This window comes from Pongo pygmaeus, chromosome 15 (genome assembly GCF_028885625.2).
Source record: "Pongo pygmaeus isolate AG05252 chromosome 15, NHGRI_mPonPyg2-v2.0_pri, whole genome shotgun sequence".
NCBI lineage: Eukaryota > Metazoa > Chordata > Mammalia > Primates > Hominidae > Pongo > Pongo pygmaeus.
In genome coordinates this window covers 49,285,244-49,302,154 of record NC_072388.2, presented here as the reverse complement: position 1 = coordinate 49,302,154, position 16,911 = coordinate 49,285,244, and the positions used below count along the sequence as shown (strand labels likewise).

General features: G+C 37.4%; 1 protein-coding gene across 5 annotated transcripts in view; it reads right to left on the bottom strand.

Annotated features, from left to right (window-relative positions):
- Window positions 1-16,911, bottom strand: part of ATL1 (atlastin GTPase 1) — a 102,060-nt gene that overhangs the window by 10,183 nt on the left and 74,966 nt on the right. For all 5 annotated transcript variants that reach the window (XM_054447629.2, XM_054447627.2, XM_054447628.2 and 2 more), the window contains 5 exons: window positions 11,279-11,371; window positions 10,117-10,255; window positions 4,074-4,201; window positions 2,915-2,971; window positions 575-646 (listed from right to left, as the gene is read on the bottom strand). In XM_054447629.2, coding sequence (XP_054303604.1) covers window positions 575-646; window positions 2,915-2,971; window positions 4,074-4,201; window positions 10,117-10,255; window positions 11,279-11,371 — 489 coding nt within the window. The remainder of the gene's footprint in view (window positions 1-574; window positions 647-2,914; window positions 2,972-4,073; window positions 4,202-10,116; window positions 10,256-11,278; window positions 11,372-16,911) is intronic.

The following is a 16,911-nucleotide window of genomic DNA, read 5'->3' as shown; positions in this document are numbered from 1 at the left end:
CCACCTGCCTCGGCCTCCCTAAGTACTGGGATTACAGGCATGAGCCACTGCACCCAGCCTAATTTCATAACATTTTCAAGAGAAAATAATATCTATCACAGTAGTACATATACACAATAATTATTAGATCCATCCTAATTTGGAGTGTTAAAATCAGGAAATGTAATAAATAGAAATATTGGCCCTTAGGTTTTTTTTTTCCTAAAAGGTTTCATCTTTAAGAGAAATACCAAAATTGTGGAATATAAGGAGGTGTAGTGGCGAGGGTACCACATGCTATTTTGGCTACTAGATTTTATAAATAGTGGAAAGACCTGGCACTCCCCCCAGATATGTGAATAGGGATATATTACAGAGAGAGGCAATTCATTTAAAATGCCTTTAAAATTGCACACACAATGTTTTTAAAAATATTTCAGGAATATAATAAATACACATGTGATACAGGCTGAGGAAAAAGTCAAAGCCACCTCATTGCATGTGTGTACAGTGTAACATGGAAGAAAAAAGAGAATGAGTTGCATGAAGAATACTGGTTTTGTTTAAGACAGAATTTAAAATATTTAACTCTTACCTCTTCCATTTTTTTATTGTATGTGTCCTTGGCAGTTGCCACGGCTGCTAAATTGTTAGCTTCTGCTGTGGCCTTTGGACAAAGTACAAAATATGATGTAAAATGCAGTTCATATTGATTAAACTTCCACAGGCAGTTCACATTTCAGAGCATCATGTGCAAGAAATGTGCAATAAACCAAAGTCCTCAAAATAATTTAAAACTGTTACAATATTTCTACTACATTTTAAAAACTAGTAAAAAAGTTTCAAAAACGCATAAACAGATTTTTACTCAATACACAATACTTCTAAAATGAATTTTCATTTGGAAGAGTTTTCCTCTCAAAAAATATTTTTTAGCCTGTCATTAAATGCTGGGAAGAAAAAACATCTATAAACCCAAACTCATGGGGAATAATACATAGTACATTTTATAAATACTAATATACACAAATATATCTAAGGACTGCTGCTGATAGACGAGTGTATCACTGATAACAAAAAGGAACTATTAAGAACTTACATTTTAAAAATATATAAGGAAACTAGTTTCTCCCTTTTAAAAATTTATTTATTTATTTATTTATTATTCTTATTTTTTTTTGAGACTGAGTCTTGCTCTGTTGCCCAGGCTGGAGTGCAATGGCACGATCTTGGCTCACTGCAACCTCCACCTCCTGGGTTCAAGCAATTCTTCTGCCTCAGCCTCCCAAGTAGCTGGGACTACATACAGGCTTGCGCCACCATGCCCAGCTAATTTTTGTATTTTTAGTAGAGACAGGGTTTCATCATGTTGGCTAGGCTGGTCTCGATCTCTTGACCTCGTGATCTGCCCGCCTCAGCCTCCCAAAGTGCTGGGATTACAGGCGTGAGCCACCACCCCCGGCCAAAATTTATTGACTTACTTTTTAGATACGAGGTCTCACTATGTTGCCCAGGCTGGACTCAAACTCCTGGGCTCAAGTGATCCTCCTGCCTCAGCCTCCTGAGTAGCTGGTCCCACAGGCACATGCCACCGTGCCTGGCTCATTTTAAAAAAATGTTTGTGGAAACCAGTTGTTTAAAATTTGAACCTGCTTTTCTACTGTGTGTTACATGTGTGAATCTAAATCATAATATAAGACTGTTCTAAACAAATTTAGTGTAAAGAGAATGAAAACCCTTTGGTATAAAGTGTTTGTGTCTCAACACAAGTGAGGCTGCAATATGTTTATGTGAAACATGTTTAGATGAACAAATAGGTAAAGTTATTAGGCAAATAATCTTCCAATAAATTATTCTGTCTAATATTGTTATTTGGTAATTTCTGACAGCCAGAAATCTTAGCCTTAGTCACGTGTCTTAAAACATGCCTCCTCGGTGAGGAGCGCCTCTGCCCGGCCGCCCCGTCGGGGAAGTGAGGAGGACCTCTGCCCAGCCGCCCCGTCTGGGATGTGAGGAGTGCCTCTGCCCGGCCGCCCCGTCTGGGAGGTGAGGAGCGCCTCTACCCGGCCACCCATCGTCTGGGAGGTGAGGAGCGCCTCTGCCTGGCTGCCACCCCGGCTGGGAGGAAGTGAGGAGCGTCTCTGCCCGGCCGCCCCGTCTAGGAAGTGAGGAGCACCTCTGCCCGGCGGCCCCGTCTGGGAAGTGAGGAGCGCCTCTGCCCCGCCGCCCCGTCTGGGAAGTGAGGAGCGCCTCTGCCCGGCGGCCCCGTCTGGGAGGTGAGGAGCGCCTCTGCCCGGCCGCCCCGTCTGGGAGGTGAGGAGCGCCTCTGCCCGGCAGCCCTGTCTGGGAGGTGTACCCAACAGCTCCGAAGAGACAGCGACCATGGGGAGCAGGCCATGAGGACGATGGCGGTTTTGTTGAAAAGAAGGGGGGGAAGTGTGGGGAAAGGAAGGAGAGATCAGATTGTTGCTGTGTCTGTGTAGAAAGAGGTGGGCATAGGAGACTCCATTTTGTTCTGACTAGGAGAAATTCCTCTGCCTTGGGGTGCTGTTGATCTATGGCCTTTCCCCCAGCCCCCTGCTCTCTGAAACATGTGCTGTGTCAACTCAGGGTTAAATGGATTAAGGGCGGTGCAAGATGTACTTTGTTAAACAGATGCTTGAAGGCAGCATGCTCTTTAAGAGTCATCACCACTCCCTAATCTCAAGTACCCAGGGGCACAAACACTGCGGAAGGCCGCGGGGACCTCTGCCTAGGAAAACCAGAGACCTTTGTTCATGTGTTTATCTCCTGACCTTTTCTCCACTATTATCCTATGACCCTGCCATATCCCCCTCTCCGAGAAACTCCCAAGAATGATCAATAAATACTTAATAAAAAAAAAAAGATATTCAGAACAGAGAAAAAAAAAACATGCCTCCTCATTAATAAATACCTGTAACATGGATTTGGGATGCGGTAATTCTTCACCTTGATAGATCTTTATATAAGCCTAAAAAAAAAGGAAAAAGATTCATGTTCAAGCAATCCCATTCAATATTGCCTCTAATTCTATGAAATTGCATTCTAAGCTCTTAACATTTCAAAAAATACTTTCAGGAACTTACAACTATTTTATCTTTCTCATACTTAAATTCCCTTTTTTCTTAGTTCATGTTGTTTCCCTTTCCTGAAATGCCTTTTTCAAACATCTCTGTCTGCCAATCTGGCCCTTCTTAAAGGCTCAACTCAATGCCACTCCCTTTAAAATGTTCTCAGACCCCTCTGCCAGGAGTAACCGGCCCTTTTCAGTTACCCGCAGGAATCTGTACCCTGCGGATGTCCCAAGCTTTATGGAACAGACCCTTATGAAGGTCCTGAATCTCCTACCAAATTGTAAGCACCTCCACAGTGTTATACGCAGTAAAAATTCATATTTTAGATTAATAACATGGCATTTTTTGCTGACAATCATGAAGGTAAACAGATCACACAGAACCTACATGATAGCATATTAAATAACAAAACACGAATTTTAAAAATTGATATTTTAGTCCTTGGAGCATCAGTCCACAATTGGTTTGGTAACTGAAATTCTCCAGGATATATATGGGTTGGTAAAAAGTATTCAGTGCTATCTAAGGAAGGTAAACAGGTAAATGCAAATTTAAAATAATTCCACTTCATATTGGTCCTTGGTGCAGAGAGTAAGAAATGAGGAAGTATATTCTTCAGTAGGAAGGTATCCTCTTGGGGAAAATCTTCAGAATTATGAAGGTAAAATTCAGAATAGATCATGGACCCTGGGAAACACCCCATCCCCCCAAAAGACTTTTCCAACTCTTACATTCATATTTCAAAATACAGTTCCCTCAAGATAAAAGGGGACAATAAAGTTACCTATATGTGGTTTCCTCAAAAGAATAATTTCAGAAAGTAAGCTTTCTGAAAGGTTTTGAAAAAGCTTTTTAGAAAGGATTTTTAAAATCCTTTTTATAGATTCCTCGTACCTTTGCTCCCATATTATCGGGTCTATAATTTTTGTTTATAGGAATTACGATCCAATGTATGTCAAATCTAAGTACTCACAAATGCTCTAGAAATGAGAGTGATACCTTGAAGTACTCCACCAGACCCCGGCAGGTGATTTTATTCCCATTGATCTCTTTAATATCTAGGCTCTCGGGACTAAGTAGCCAAGGAATCAGTATTTTCAAGTTTTTGATGAATTCATCATCTATTTCTACAAGTAAAAGCAAATCCATTATTATTTTTGGAATCCTTCCCAGTCCTCCATGCCACAGAATAAAACATCCTTTGATCTCCCCCATTTCCTCCCCAGTGATAATGCCATCACTCACTTCCCCATCACTTAAGTAACTCCTGAAACCTGCTCTTCTCAGTGAATGATTCTCCTTGCCCAGATTTCCACTCCCGTTTCATATGTATCTTGTCTTCCACTTATAAGTCAGCTTTCTTGATATTATAAGTTAGCTTGCTTGATTTTACATGTATGCTTTGTATGTAGCCCATTCATATAACCAGTTCAAGTTTTGTTTTTGCTTTTTTGTTTGTTTTGAAATGGAGTCTTGCTCTGTCGCCCAGGCTGGAGTGCAGTGGTGCAATCTCAGCTCACTGCAACCTCTGCCTCCTGGGTTCAAGCAATTCTCCTGCCTCAGCCTCCTGAGTAGCTGGGACTACAGGCACACACCACTATGCCCAGCTAATTTTTGTATTTTTAGTAGAGGTGGGGTTTCACCATGTTGGGCAGGATGGTCTTGATCTCTTGACCTCATGATCCGCTCGCCTCGGCCTCCCAAAGTGCTGGGATTACAGGCATGAGCCACCACGCCCAGCCATAACCAGTTCATGTTTTAAGTCTTGTTTGTGGTTTTATATACATAGGCTCATAAATGGGGAAGAGACCAGATTTTTACTGGCTTATTATAATGCATTCCCTCTAGAAAATGTATCCAAAAATTGCTCCGTGCATAGCGTGCCCACCTTCTAAGAACTGTACAAAACTGGGTAAGCTGTGTAACTGGACTGCAGAGTTCAAAAAGATAGTGACAATGATGCTACCTCTAGTGGTGGAACTCAGCAACGCAAAATAAAATAGCAAGAAAAGGCCACTTAAGCAGATAAGAGGTAGTATGAGTATGCAGCTGTCATGTTTGATATAATTGATTACACATAACCCAACCTGTAGCAGTAGGTTAAAGCTTAACATTACAGACTTAGCAAAGTAATATAGAAAACAGATCACCAGAGAAGTCTTCTGAACACGGGGATAATTTCTTAAATTGTTATTTCAAATACATGGAAAAATTGGGGCCGGGTGCAGTGGCTCCCGCCTGTAATCCCAGCACTTTGGGAGGCCGAGGCAGGTGGATCATTTGAGGTCAGGAGTTCGAGACCAGCCTGGCCAATGTGGTGAAATCCTGTCTCTATTAAGATATAAAAATTAGCTGTACACAGCCGGGTGCAGTGGCTCACGCCTGTAATCCCAGCACTTTGGGAGGCTGAGGCGGGTGGATCATGAGGTCAGGAGATCGACACCATCCTGGCTAACATGGTGAAACCCCACCTCTACTAAAAATAAAAATAAAAAAAATTAGCCAGGCGTGGTGGCACATGCCTGTAGTCCCAGCTACTTCGGAGGCTGAGGCAGGGGAATCGCTTGAACCCGGGAGGTGGAGGTTGCAGTGAGCTGAGATTGTGCCACTGCACTCCAGCCTGTGCAACAGAGCAAGACCCTGTCTCAAAAAAAAAAATATATATATATATATATACACACACACACACATATACATTATATATATATGGAAAAATACACATACTATGTAAAAAAGCAAGATCTGTCCAGTGACTTGCTTGGTTTCTAAGTAAATTCAGTAACTGCCTGTAATTTTTAAAAGTCTAAATTTTAGCAGAGTTACTGAGTTTTCAGGCTTTGGGGTTGGTGATTTTGAAGGCCTTAAAGATTCAAACCTTAAGACTGTGTTTGCATTTTCCCTGTTATTATAGCCCCAGTTATAACATTGGGGCTACATTGAAATACTATTTTATGTGAGAATTTGTTTTCTTTACTTCTTTTATAACACACACAAGCATGATGCTGGATATCTTTCAAAGTTATTTTGTTTCATGTTTTGTGCCACTTTGAAATTCTAGTGACCACGATTTATAGGTACTTATAGTGGAGTTTATTCAAACTTATTTTGCTGTTTGCACTGTACCAATTTTCACTGATAATTTTGCTTTGTACTATATATAGATTTATTATTGTGGTTTGCTTTTTAGTTACTAGTATTCACTGGAATACAATACTGATATTTGTATTTATGTTACCACGTTCCTGTTTTGTGTTTTATTGCCTGCCATGTATCTGTATCCACTGACACTAATAAGTTTCTTTTTTGCTATATGATTTTACGTTTTTTCATCTTTAGTAGAATATTACTATACATCTAGAATGTATGAATTCTTCAGTTTCTGAATAAAACAAAGTTTTCTTCTTATAAAACCACTTTAAAATCACTTTCAAAACTTGTATATAAATTTCTGCCCCCAAACATTCCTTATACAATTGGAATGGAATAAGATGCAACTGTGTGTTAATGCACCAGCAAGTGTGGTAATTAATTATTATTAAAGTAACCAGCATCTAACCACACATTTGGATTAAAAATGTGTCTGAAGATGGCAGTAGCCCTCTTTGTTCTCACTGGAACCAATGCTAGGTATTCCAATTTTGGATTCAGAAAATAAGAACAATATATTCATAACATACGTAGGTGGTGAGCTCTTGCTAATGTTAGTTGAACACAGTAAAGATATGAACCAGAAAATCTGCAAACCAGTTCAAATTGATTTGCAGAGGGGCATTAATAAGCTTTGGCCTTGCAAGTGTTCAATTAATATATATGAATAGCTGATTCAGAATTATGTTCAGTAATTTTCTTCAGTAATTTTTTCCACAAGGGTAAAATCTTCCAAGGACTTTAGGGGCTTGGTCAAAGTGGTGGTTACCTGACACAATAATTGAGAATATGATGTATGCTTTATAAGAACTCCACAGGGCAAATGCACTAGTATAGTATTGCTGTATAAATTAACAAAGAAAGATATTTTCTCAGGATTTCCTGATTCTGATAAGTGATTGGAAACATCCATTTGACTATGCATTCTCAAGTCTAACTGCAGCTGCTAAGGAAGCAGCTCCACATCTTATAATGTGGCTACCTGCCATTCTACATATGGTACTATAACGCAGAGCAACCTCAAAAAAAAAAAGGATAACTCCTTGTTATTGAAAAAATTGTATTTGCTATGCTAGGGTAGGTATTCAGTAAGCACCCAATAAAAGCTGGTTGAATGTAGCATAAATGAATGTGATTCAGTGCCTTTAATCTTTTTTATTTCCTTTTGGGAAGTTCTTAAATTAATAGTAGTTAAATTTAATCATAGTATTATCAGTTTTTAATAACACTAGAAATAGGTAAGACAATAATAATTGCAATACTTTGAGGGACCATGAACAAATAGTTATTATAACAATGATTACTATTGATAATGAGCTAGAAAGTTATTTCTGTGTGTGAAAGAGTATATGAGAAACTATTATCAAATAACAACTTTTGCATAATTGTTTATTCGGAGACTTTTCTTCACCAGAGGCAACCACTGAGATGCCAGCCCTCTGGAGAACATCACAGTCAGCTGACAAGACATCCTGGATAGAAATCACACCAAATTATAAGATTCAGGGTGGGACAGAAAAATAATGTAGATAGCAGACTTTCAAAACCGCCCAAGAAAACATGGAGGCAAAGTACGACATTTCTGCACACAAGAGGGCTTTAGCAGCAGTCTTGTAAGATATAAAAGTCTCATTGAAATGGAACTTTTATGGAAATTGAAGCTGCCTTTCACTTCTCTTTTTCCTAGGCGAGCCACTTTGGTAAACTCATAACTTATAGTTAGCTGTAAACCAGTTGTGTAGGTCAATATATGCATAGAAGTGAATAAAATTTGATGGAGAACAAATGTCTTAAAAAGTGGGATTCTGGCCAAGCATGGTGGCTCATGCCTGTAATTCATCACTTGAGGCCAGGAGTTCAAGACCAGCCTGGGCAGCATAGTGAAACCCTCATCTCTGCAAAATAAATAAATAAATAAATAACCGGGCATGGTGGCACACTCCTGTAGTCCTATTTGGGAGGCTGAAGCAGGAGGATTGTGTGAGCTCAATAGTTCAACGCTGCAGTGAGCTATGATCACACTGCTGCACTCCAGCCTGAGAGACAGAGCAAGACCCCATCTGAATAATTGGCTGGGTGCAGTGGCTCACACCTGTAATCCCAACACTTTGGGAGGACAAGATAGGAGGATTGATTGAACCCAGAAGTTTGAGACCAGCCCTGGAAGCATAGCAAGACCTCATCTCTTCAAAAAATTTTAAAAATAAATTAGCTGCACATGGTGGTGTGTGCCTTTAGTTCTAGCTACTTGGGAGGCTGAGGCAAAAGGATGGCTGGAGCCCAGGAGTTCAAGGTTGCAGTGAGCTAGGATCGCACCACTGCACTCCAGCCTGGGCCACAGAGTGAGACCCTGTCTCTAAAAATAAAAAATAAAAATAATAAGTAGGATTCTGTATTTGCATGATTTGTCTTAAACTCTCTCCCTGAGCTCTTTCATTGCAAAACGTATCAGTTAATCTAAGAGCTGTAGCTGTATACTTCAGTAATGGAACAAGCCACAGTAATTTTTAGTTCCAATAAAGGACTGTTGTTGAAGGCGCACCCCTCCTCTGCCTGTTTATGTCTCCCAACTCCAGAGAAGAAAGAGAAGCTTTCTCTTTATGTAAGAAGCCTTTCTTTATGTAATTTATTCAAAACACATTAAAGCCGTTAGGTAATTGCACAATACTGAGATCTGCGCATCCACTAGTGGGTTGGAATTCATAAGTGTGACAGTGAAATTATAGGAGCCTGTCATCCATATGTACCATATGCTTACTGCTATCTAGTCTGTGGTATAAAAGTAAGATAAAATGTATCTTACTTTTATACATGCTTACTTTTATACAGCATATTATAACATGCTGATTAATGATTGAGAAATTTGGTATTGTATTTATGGTACTAACCGCCAAAGTTAAATATAAGGTATCTGAGAGTAAATGTCATGGGTGCAGGGACAAAAATAATTCATTTGCTTTTCAAATCTGCCAGTTTCATAAAACTGGATACAAGTTATATTATCCTTTCTTTAAAGTAATTTTAAATCCCTCTGACAACAATTGTGCTGAAAAGCTTGTAATGTCACTGTCTCACTCCTGGCACGATGCACAAAGTCCGCAGTAAATTAAACAAATGTCTCAATTCAGTGGTATATTCAACACTATGCTTTCAAGTTAAAAAGTCAGGTCTTTGAACTATGTCATATTAACTACAAAGCATATGTCTACAGACCTGGGGGATACCTTTTGGGAAAGATTAACTTCCATTTCCTCAGACTCCTACCTCCCCTCCTGCTCTTGTTTGTTTGTTTGTTTAACAAGTCAAGCTGCTTTGGAATCATGTAACAATCAGTCCTCTATTAAAGACATAATTACATCCTAGAAGTATACACTATTTGAAAAACACTCTAGTGCTTTATTTTTTAAGACACTGGTCCTCTTCCTCTTCCACACAAGATTTCATTTTTAGTGAAGTTTTTAATAATTTATAATTAAATTATTTAGGAGCAGTTTTAAAGAGCATTTCTTTCAATCTCTAATTATATAACTTAATACAGAATTCCAATACTATAGATATCTGTTTTCCTTTTTCATGTAGATAAGGAAAATTAACCATAAAAACATTAAGGAGCACTTCTCAGTGCACAGAGATAAGAAGATGAGGGTTACTGCCTTCTAGGTGAACTCAGGATCCGGCCTATTTTTGCAGGCAGTGTATACATTCAGCACCCATAGAATCCCACAGTTCACCAAGGACGAGCACCAGCCCAGGATGCCCTATTCTCCTGACAATTTCTAATCATCAGCCTCCTATTAGTGGATAAACTAAACTATCAGCCATAAGCCCAATAGATAAAATGACATTTTTATAATCAGACTAAGTGATGCAAACATATTCGTTAAAAGACACAAACCTTTCAATTTTCCATCAAAGTTTGGATTGGTAGCTACTTTTAAGCCAGGATGAGGTAGCAGAAAACAGGAAATGTTGGTGAAACAGGAATGGATGTGTTTTCTGACATTCTGTAGTTCTTCATGCTGGTTCCCTGAGACCTGCAGTAGATCATTCTGAAGTTTAAACTACTTTCATCATAAATTATGCAAAGGAATTCTGTGGCATCTTATATTTGCTATGTCTGTTTGGTCCCACAATGATAAAAATGACACGACAAGGCTGCTACTAAAGAAAGAAGAAAGTCTTGGGTGGGTTTGCCCACATAGAGCCGTGTCTAAGTATAGAAAACACATGGCATAGTTGTAATTAACAAGTGTCTACCCTTATGCTAACTCAAATGGACCTTCCCATTTTTTAATACAAATTAGTGGGGTTTTAATCTGGCTAGTTTCTACAAATTCAAATTTTAATTCAAAGCACTCATAGGAGCCACAAAGGGAAAGTAGGATATTTCTACTTTCTTTTTAGTAGATATTCAAGACAGCCTCCTATCACCTGGTAAGTGTACATTTAAATTCTAGAATGGAATCTGAATACTTGGGTGTTTACTTACAAGCTAAATCACCCTCACCTCCCACTTTATGTAAATACATATTTGATAGTTTTTAATATAGATAAACTATTATGACTGTAAACCTAATAAGTTCAGAGATCCCAATTTTCAAGGAACATTTTTGTAAATTTTGATCTTTCTCCCTGATTTCCCAGTAGGCACTTTTGGTGATATCTGCTCAGTGTAACAATTTATACAGTATTGAACTAGCACGACACAGAAAGTGGAAGGCCTTATAATTTTACATTCTGTGTTCTAAGATTGACTCCAGGAATTTCAAAATTAGATATTTGTTACATTGGCTTTGAAACCTCTACTAAAACCTGACTCTTGATATTTGCACTCTCAGTCTTGAAGTGATTTAATTCTTCAAAGTAAAAGTTTTATCTTTAGGAGTAACTTATTGTTTTATAGATATATACAAATAATTCTTCACCTGTGTCATTAATATCGATAACAAATGAGATTGTGGCTAGTGGCTACTGAGTATCTATTCACCAAATGATCCAACAAAAATAATTCCAGATTATTATCAGTGAAATTTTATGCACCTAAATATCTAACAAACCTTGAGGCGTTTTTCCAAGAATTTGGCACCACCATCGGCTCCATATGAAAATTCGTATGGGAAACTCCAGTCTCGAACAAGAAATATCAGACTCTAAAAAATAATAAGAAAGGATTGATACAAGGACTTTAAGGTGTCTCCCTTTGCTTTATACGGAAACCAGTTATAATATCATTGTCATTTGAATATCGTTCTTTCCCACATTGCTGAATTAAAAATCAAACATAAAACCTTTGAAAGTGTCTGGGCAGTCTCTCCCCTATGAGATCATCCTACATATTTCCATTAAATGTGAACAGAAGGCTGCGTACAAAATGCCAGCATGAATGCACCCCACTGAGAGATGACAGAGACGACTCCCAAACTGCCTGAATGGAGCTATGTCACTATAATCAGATTTTGTGTAGAATATGTTCCTAGGAATCTTCCTTTCTGATAGCTATGGCTGAATACAAGCATAAGATATAAGATCAGCTTTTCTTTTATAAAGAAATTGTTTTAATGTTTTTATAGAAATGATACATATGTATGCTCATCATAAAAAGTTCAAACTAGATAGCAAAGTCCAGAGAGAAAATTTAAAAATGCACCCCAAATCCCACCTCCTGGACTTAACGATAGTTAACATTTGGTGAACATCATCCAGTCATCTCCCTAGGTACATACACAAATGGAAGAGGGCTAAAAGGAAGAAAAAGGAGAAAAACAGTTTTATAAAAGGTGGAACTGCTTTGTATGTGGCATTTTAAATAAAAAGTATTAAAATGCACTTGAAATTAACTGACTAAAAGGAAGATGAGATGACATTTGAAATACTGCTGAATTTCAAGTAAATGATTTTTTTTTACCATTAGAAGTTCTAGTAAATTCACTTGAAGTTAAGAACAAAGATTTTGGAAAACATTGAGCTGGGAGTCATGTGTTTAACTTTTTATACCTTTGAATGGAATACAGTCCACATACAGAAAACTGCACATTAAGTATATAACTTAATGAATTTTCACAAACGGAACACATTGTGTAAGTAGCACCTAGATCAAGAAACAGAGAATGTCCAGCACTCCACAAGCCCCTCCTCCTGCCACCCTCCAGTCATGACCCCTTGCTCAAGGGTAACCATGGGCCTGACTTTTAACAGCATCAGTTCGTTTTGCTTGTTTTTATAATTTGTGTAAGTGGAATCATACATGATACATGATATATTCTTTTGGTCTAGCTTCTGTCACTCAACATTATATTTGTGAGATTAATTATATTATTGCATAATTGTTCATAATTCATAGTCATTACTGCGCAATTTCCCATTATGTGAATAATGATTAATTCATTCTGTAGATGGGCATTTCAGTGTCTCTAGTTCTTGTCTGGCAAGAATAGTGCTGCTATGAACATTCATGTGTCTTCTGGTCTTCTTTCTGTGTCTTCTTTCTTTTGCGTTTATAACTAAAGCAGAATTACTGGGTAGAGAGTGTGCACATGTTCAGGATTGGTTGATATTGTTCGTTTTCCAAAGTACCAATTTATAACCTTACCAGCAGTCTTAGAGGGTTCCTGATGCTACACGTCCTCACCAATGCTTGATATTCTCTGTCTTTTTAATTTTAAACATTCTGGAGGGTGTGGTTTAGTAGCCTAGCCCGTTGTGTTCGATATGCATTTCCCTGATGATGAATGAAATTAAGCACATTGTCATATGTTTGTTGGCCCTTTGTGTTTATTCTCTTTTGTGAAGAGGCTGATCAGGTCTTTTGTCTTTACTTATTGGTTTGGAGTCATGCTTTTTAAATATATGTTTCACCTTTAACTCCCTGCCATAAGAAAATCACCATTCTCAGATTTCCTCTTACCACTCCTCCCTTCCTTCTACGTTTTACATGTCATAACCTTGAAATAAAACCAAAAGCAGTTTGAGTAAAAATGTTCAAAATATAATAAACATTGAAAGATACCACAAACGCATATGGAAATTACAAGACAATTTATATATGTACTATTGCTATGTGTTCCCATATCATCCTGAACCTCCCCTATTATAACACTCCTACTAGAATTTGGTGGACTTCTTTCAGTTGTAAGTAATGAAATCCAATTCCAACAAGTTTAAGCAAAAAAAGTAGATAATTGGTTCTGTAACTGGAAAGATCAGTGGTGTAGGTGATTTCAGAAGGATTTGGGACACTTAAGTGACATCAAGGCTCTTTCTCTCTCTGAACAGTCCTCTCTACATGATGGCCGAGATGACCACTGAGATCCAGATTCACATCCTGCTAGCCTAGCAACACCAGTGCAAGTCAGTTTTTCCAGACAGCTATGTCAGGAAATCTCCAGGAATGGGCCCAGTTTGATCATATGCCCAGTCCAGAAATAATCACTATGGTCAGAGGGATGGGATGGTCTGAATTGTCACCTGTATGTAAGGGGTGAATGTCATCAGGTTCACCTGCACCAAAGGGAATTGGAAAGAGAGTTTCTATTGCTAGAAGGGGAACTAGACAGAAAAAGAAATAGATAACTCTAAATCATAATGTTATGGTGCATTATTTATAGACTGTAAGCCTTCTAGAGGCAAAAATTGAATCTCTTTCTTGCTCATTATAGTATCCTTAACACCTAGTACAGTGCTTGGCACAGAATCAGTACTTAATACAGATTTGTTGAATAAATCATTTTCTCATTTTTTAATTATCAATTTCACAACGTCAGGGTTTAAAATATTTACACTCTGCTCTGTACTCACAATATTCAAAGTTGTTTGGCTTTAGTGTTATATTTAATTGGATCCACTGCATCGAAAATCCTTTCACTGTCAACTTCTCCATACCTGAGCTCTTATTTTGAATAAAACAAAAGTGGGCCAAATTTTGCCATATGGTTTTCCAAGAAGCAGTATTAGGATTGCTGTATTTCCTGAGTACTCACATTCTTGAGCATATCTTCTGTTGCTTTCATAGTTAATTAACAAATTGGCAGGATATAAAAATTCTTAGGGTGATTCTTTCAAAACCTTGTCAATTATCATTTATCTGTCTTTTTCCATGGAATATTGCTATGGAAAACTCTGTGTGGCCCCTTCGTTCTTAAAAGTTCAATAACTTTACTAAGTATATTCTCATATTGACTGGAATGTATCAGTTTTCCCTAGGGAAATAGTATGAAGATTCAAGTTTTATTCGAGAAAAGTTTTTTCTATCATCTCTTTAAATATTTTTCCTCTATTACATTTATTGTTTCCTCATTTGTTTCCTTTTCTTCTTCAGGGGCTCTCATTATGCATATGCGGTAGAGAGGCAGGTGGGAATCCAGGTTTTATGGGGCCTGAAGCTTACATAATCTGTGGGGCAGAGTGGGGCAGAGGAAAGCCTCTGTAAGAAAAAGAATGCAGAATTAGGCTTGAAAGTGAATATTTATTTAGAATGAGGAATATAAATTACAAATTCAAAAAACTGGCTAGTATCACAAACAAAAAAAATCCAGAAAAATAACTAACATAACTTTATAACAGTTTTCTTTCCCCCAAATGTGTTCCAAGTTCACTTCCTGCCTTAGACCTAGAATCGGGCATTTTTCTAAGAAGCACTGGTTTCTTTTAGTAGAATATGGTACTTCAAGATTATAATGCTCAATGTGCTGCTGCGTTGGTCAGTGTTTCCAGACCTTTCAGTGGGCAGAGGTAGAATAAAATTGTGTGTGGTGTGTGTGTATGATAAAATACCTCATAAATTCATATTGACATTCCCAATTCAAATTCAGGACTATAGAGTTTCCACTGAATGTCTATATTATATCCATAGCTCCTTGTCCAAGAATCTTGAATCAAGAATCTTGATTCTTAATGCATCAGGGATGGCTGAATTATGATATCCCATAATTACTCATTTTTTCAATGCTCTAATACATACACAACAGCCGCAGAGTAGCAGTACCAATACCACCATCAACTACTATGAATACTTAATGAAAGTTTTTTTTTTTAATTTGGCACATGCTCTCCTCATTCTCCTACTTTTTAGTTTATCTATTCATTCATTTATTTAAAGAAAATAGACATTACATATGATGTTCTCTCCCTTTTGTCCCGCATTTAGTCTAAGTTCCACAAACAAATATACATTTAATGATCACTCCTAGTCCTTATGTCATCTTTGCTGATCTGAAATTCATTCTTTAGTAGATTTCACATTAAGGGTCATGGAAACAATATTCCTTGGATTTTTACATGTTGATAATAATTGTGGCCCTTTATACCTGAAAGTCAATTTTGCTGAATGTAAAATCCTTGAATCACATCTTTTTTCCTTAAACAGGGTCACTTCTAAGTGGTGTGTGATTATGGATCTTTCTTGTTTCCATAAGATGGAGCCTCTCCTCCCTCTTATTTTGTTTTGTAGATTCTTGTGGGGAGAGGAGGGATTCTTGTAGAGAAAAGAATTAAAAATACCCACATCCACCCTCTTTAAGTAGTCTGCTAACTTTAAATAGATGTCCATTTTTGCCACAATTTTTGTCAAAATATAATAATTTGTATTTTGAACATTCCTTCTTAAAACATGTATTTTGAAAATAAATGATAGCTGGGAAGTAATTTTTTCAAAATAGAGGTTCATGAACCAGGATAAATGAAACCAAGTATGTGGATTTGGCTGTATTTTGCATTTTTCTTGGGAGCTTTTAGTCTCATTTCTTGGTCTTTTTCACTGGGCATCTTCCCAATTCAAAATAATGAGGACCATGTGCGGTATAGAAGCAAATATAAAGTTTCATTTTTTAAAATTAGCAATATATAAAGTAATCATGAAATTAATGGCAATGTTCCAACTCCCAGGTTTCCTGCCTGATGCTCTCATCCAGTGATGTGCTGATAAATTGGCTCTCTGACAAAAAAACAAAAGCCTTGATTTGTAGCATTTGCCAATTTCTGTGGTGTAAATATACCCATCATGGCTGATTCCAAGCTATTAAACGTTTAATAACTGGTTTATATAATTCCTGAATATTTAATAATTGGTTCTCATGAATGGGGATGAGCAATGCCTACTGTCCCCCACCCCTCCCTAGATAATTTATATGCTTTCCATTCATCATGTATGGATTTCTATGAAATTCAGTCTTTATGTCAAAATCCATCAGTTTTTCTACACTGCAGAATCTTGATTTGCTCATGTATGAATATAGGTAGAGATAAAAACCAAGAATACAAATTAGCCTAATTTGCTCAGATAAAAACATATGAAGCCACAAATACTTTTTTAAATTAAATTCAGTCAGGCAACTGGGTCAAATGATGGACCTATACTATACTTAGCTTACAAATGAAATAATCATCTAACTTTTTAAAATCATAACAAATTTTATTAGCTTCCCTTTGGAGACTATATCTTTCAGGAAATTATTCAAAAGGAGTATTACAGCATGACTTGGTAACAGTGAAAAACTGAAATACATCCAAATGCTCAACAATTGAGAAATAGCTATACAAACTATGGTGCATTAATGTAACACATAGCTATTAATAAGTATGTAGAATATATCAACACATGAGTTGACTATGTCAGTATAAAAAGCTTATATGAAATAAATGTTATTTGAAAAATAACAGTAAATTTATGTGCACATCCATTATAAATACATGAAAT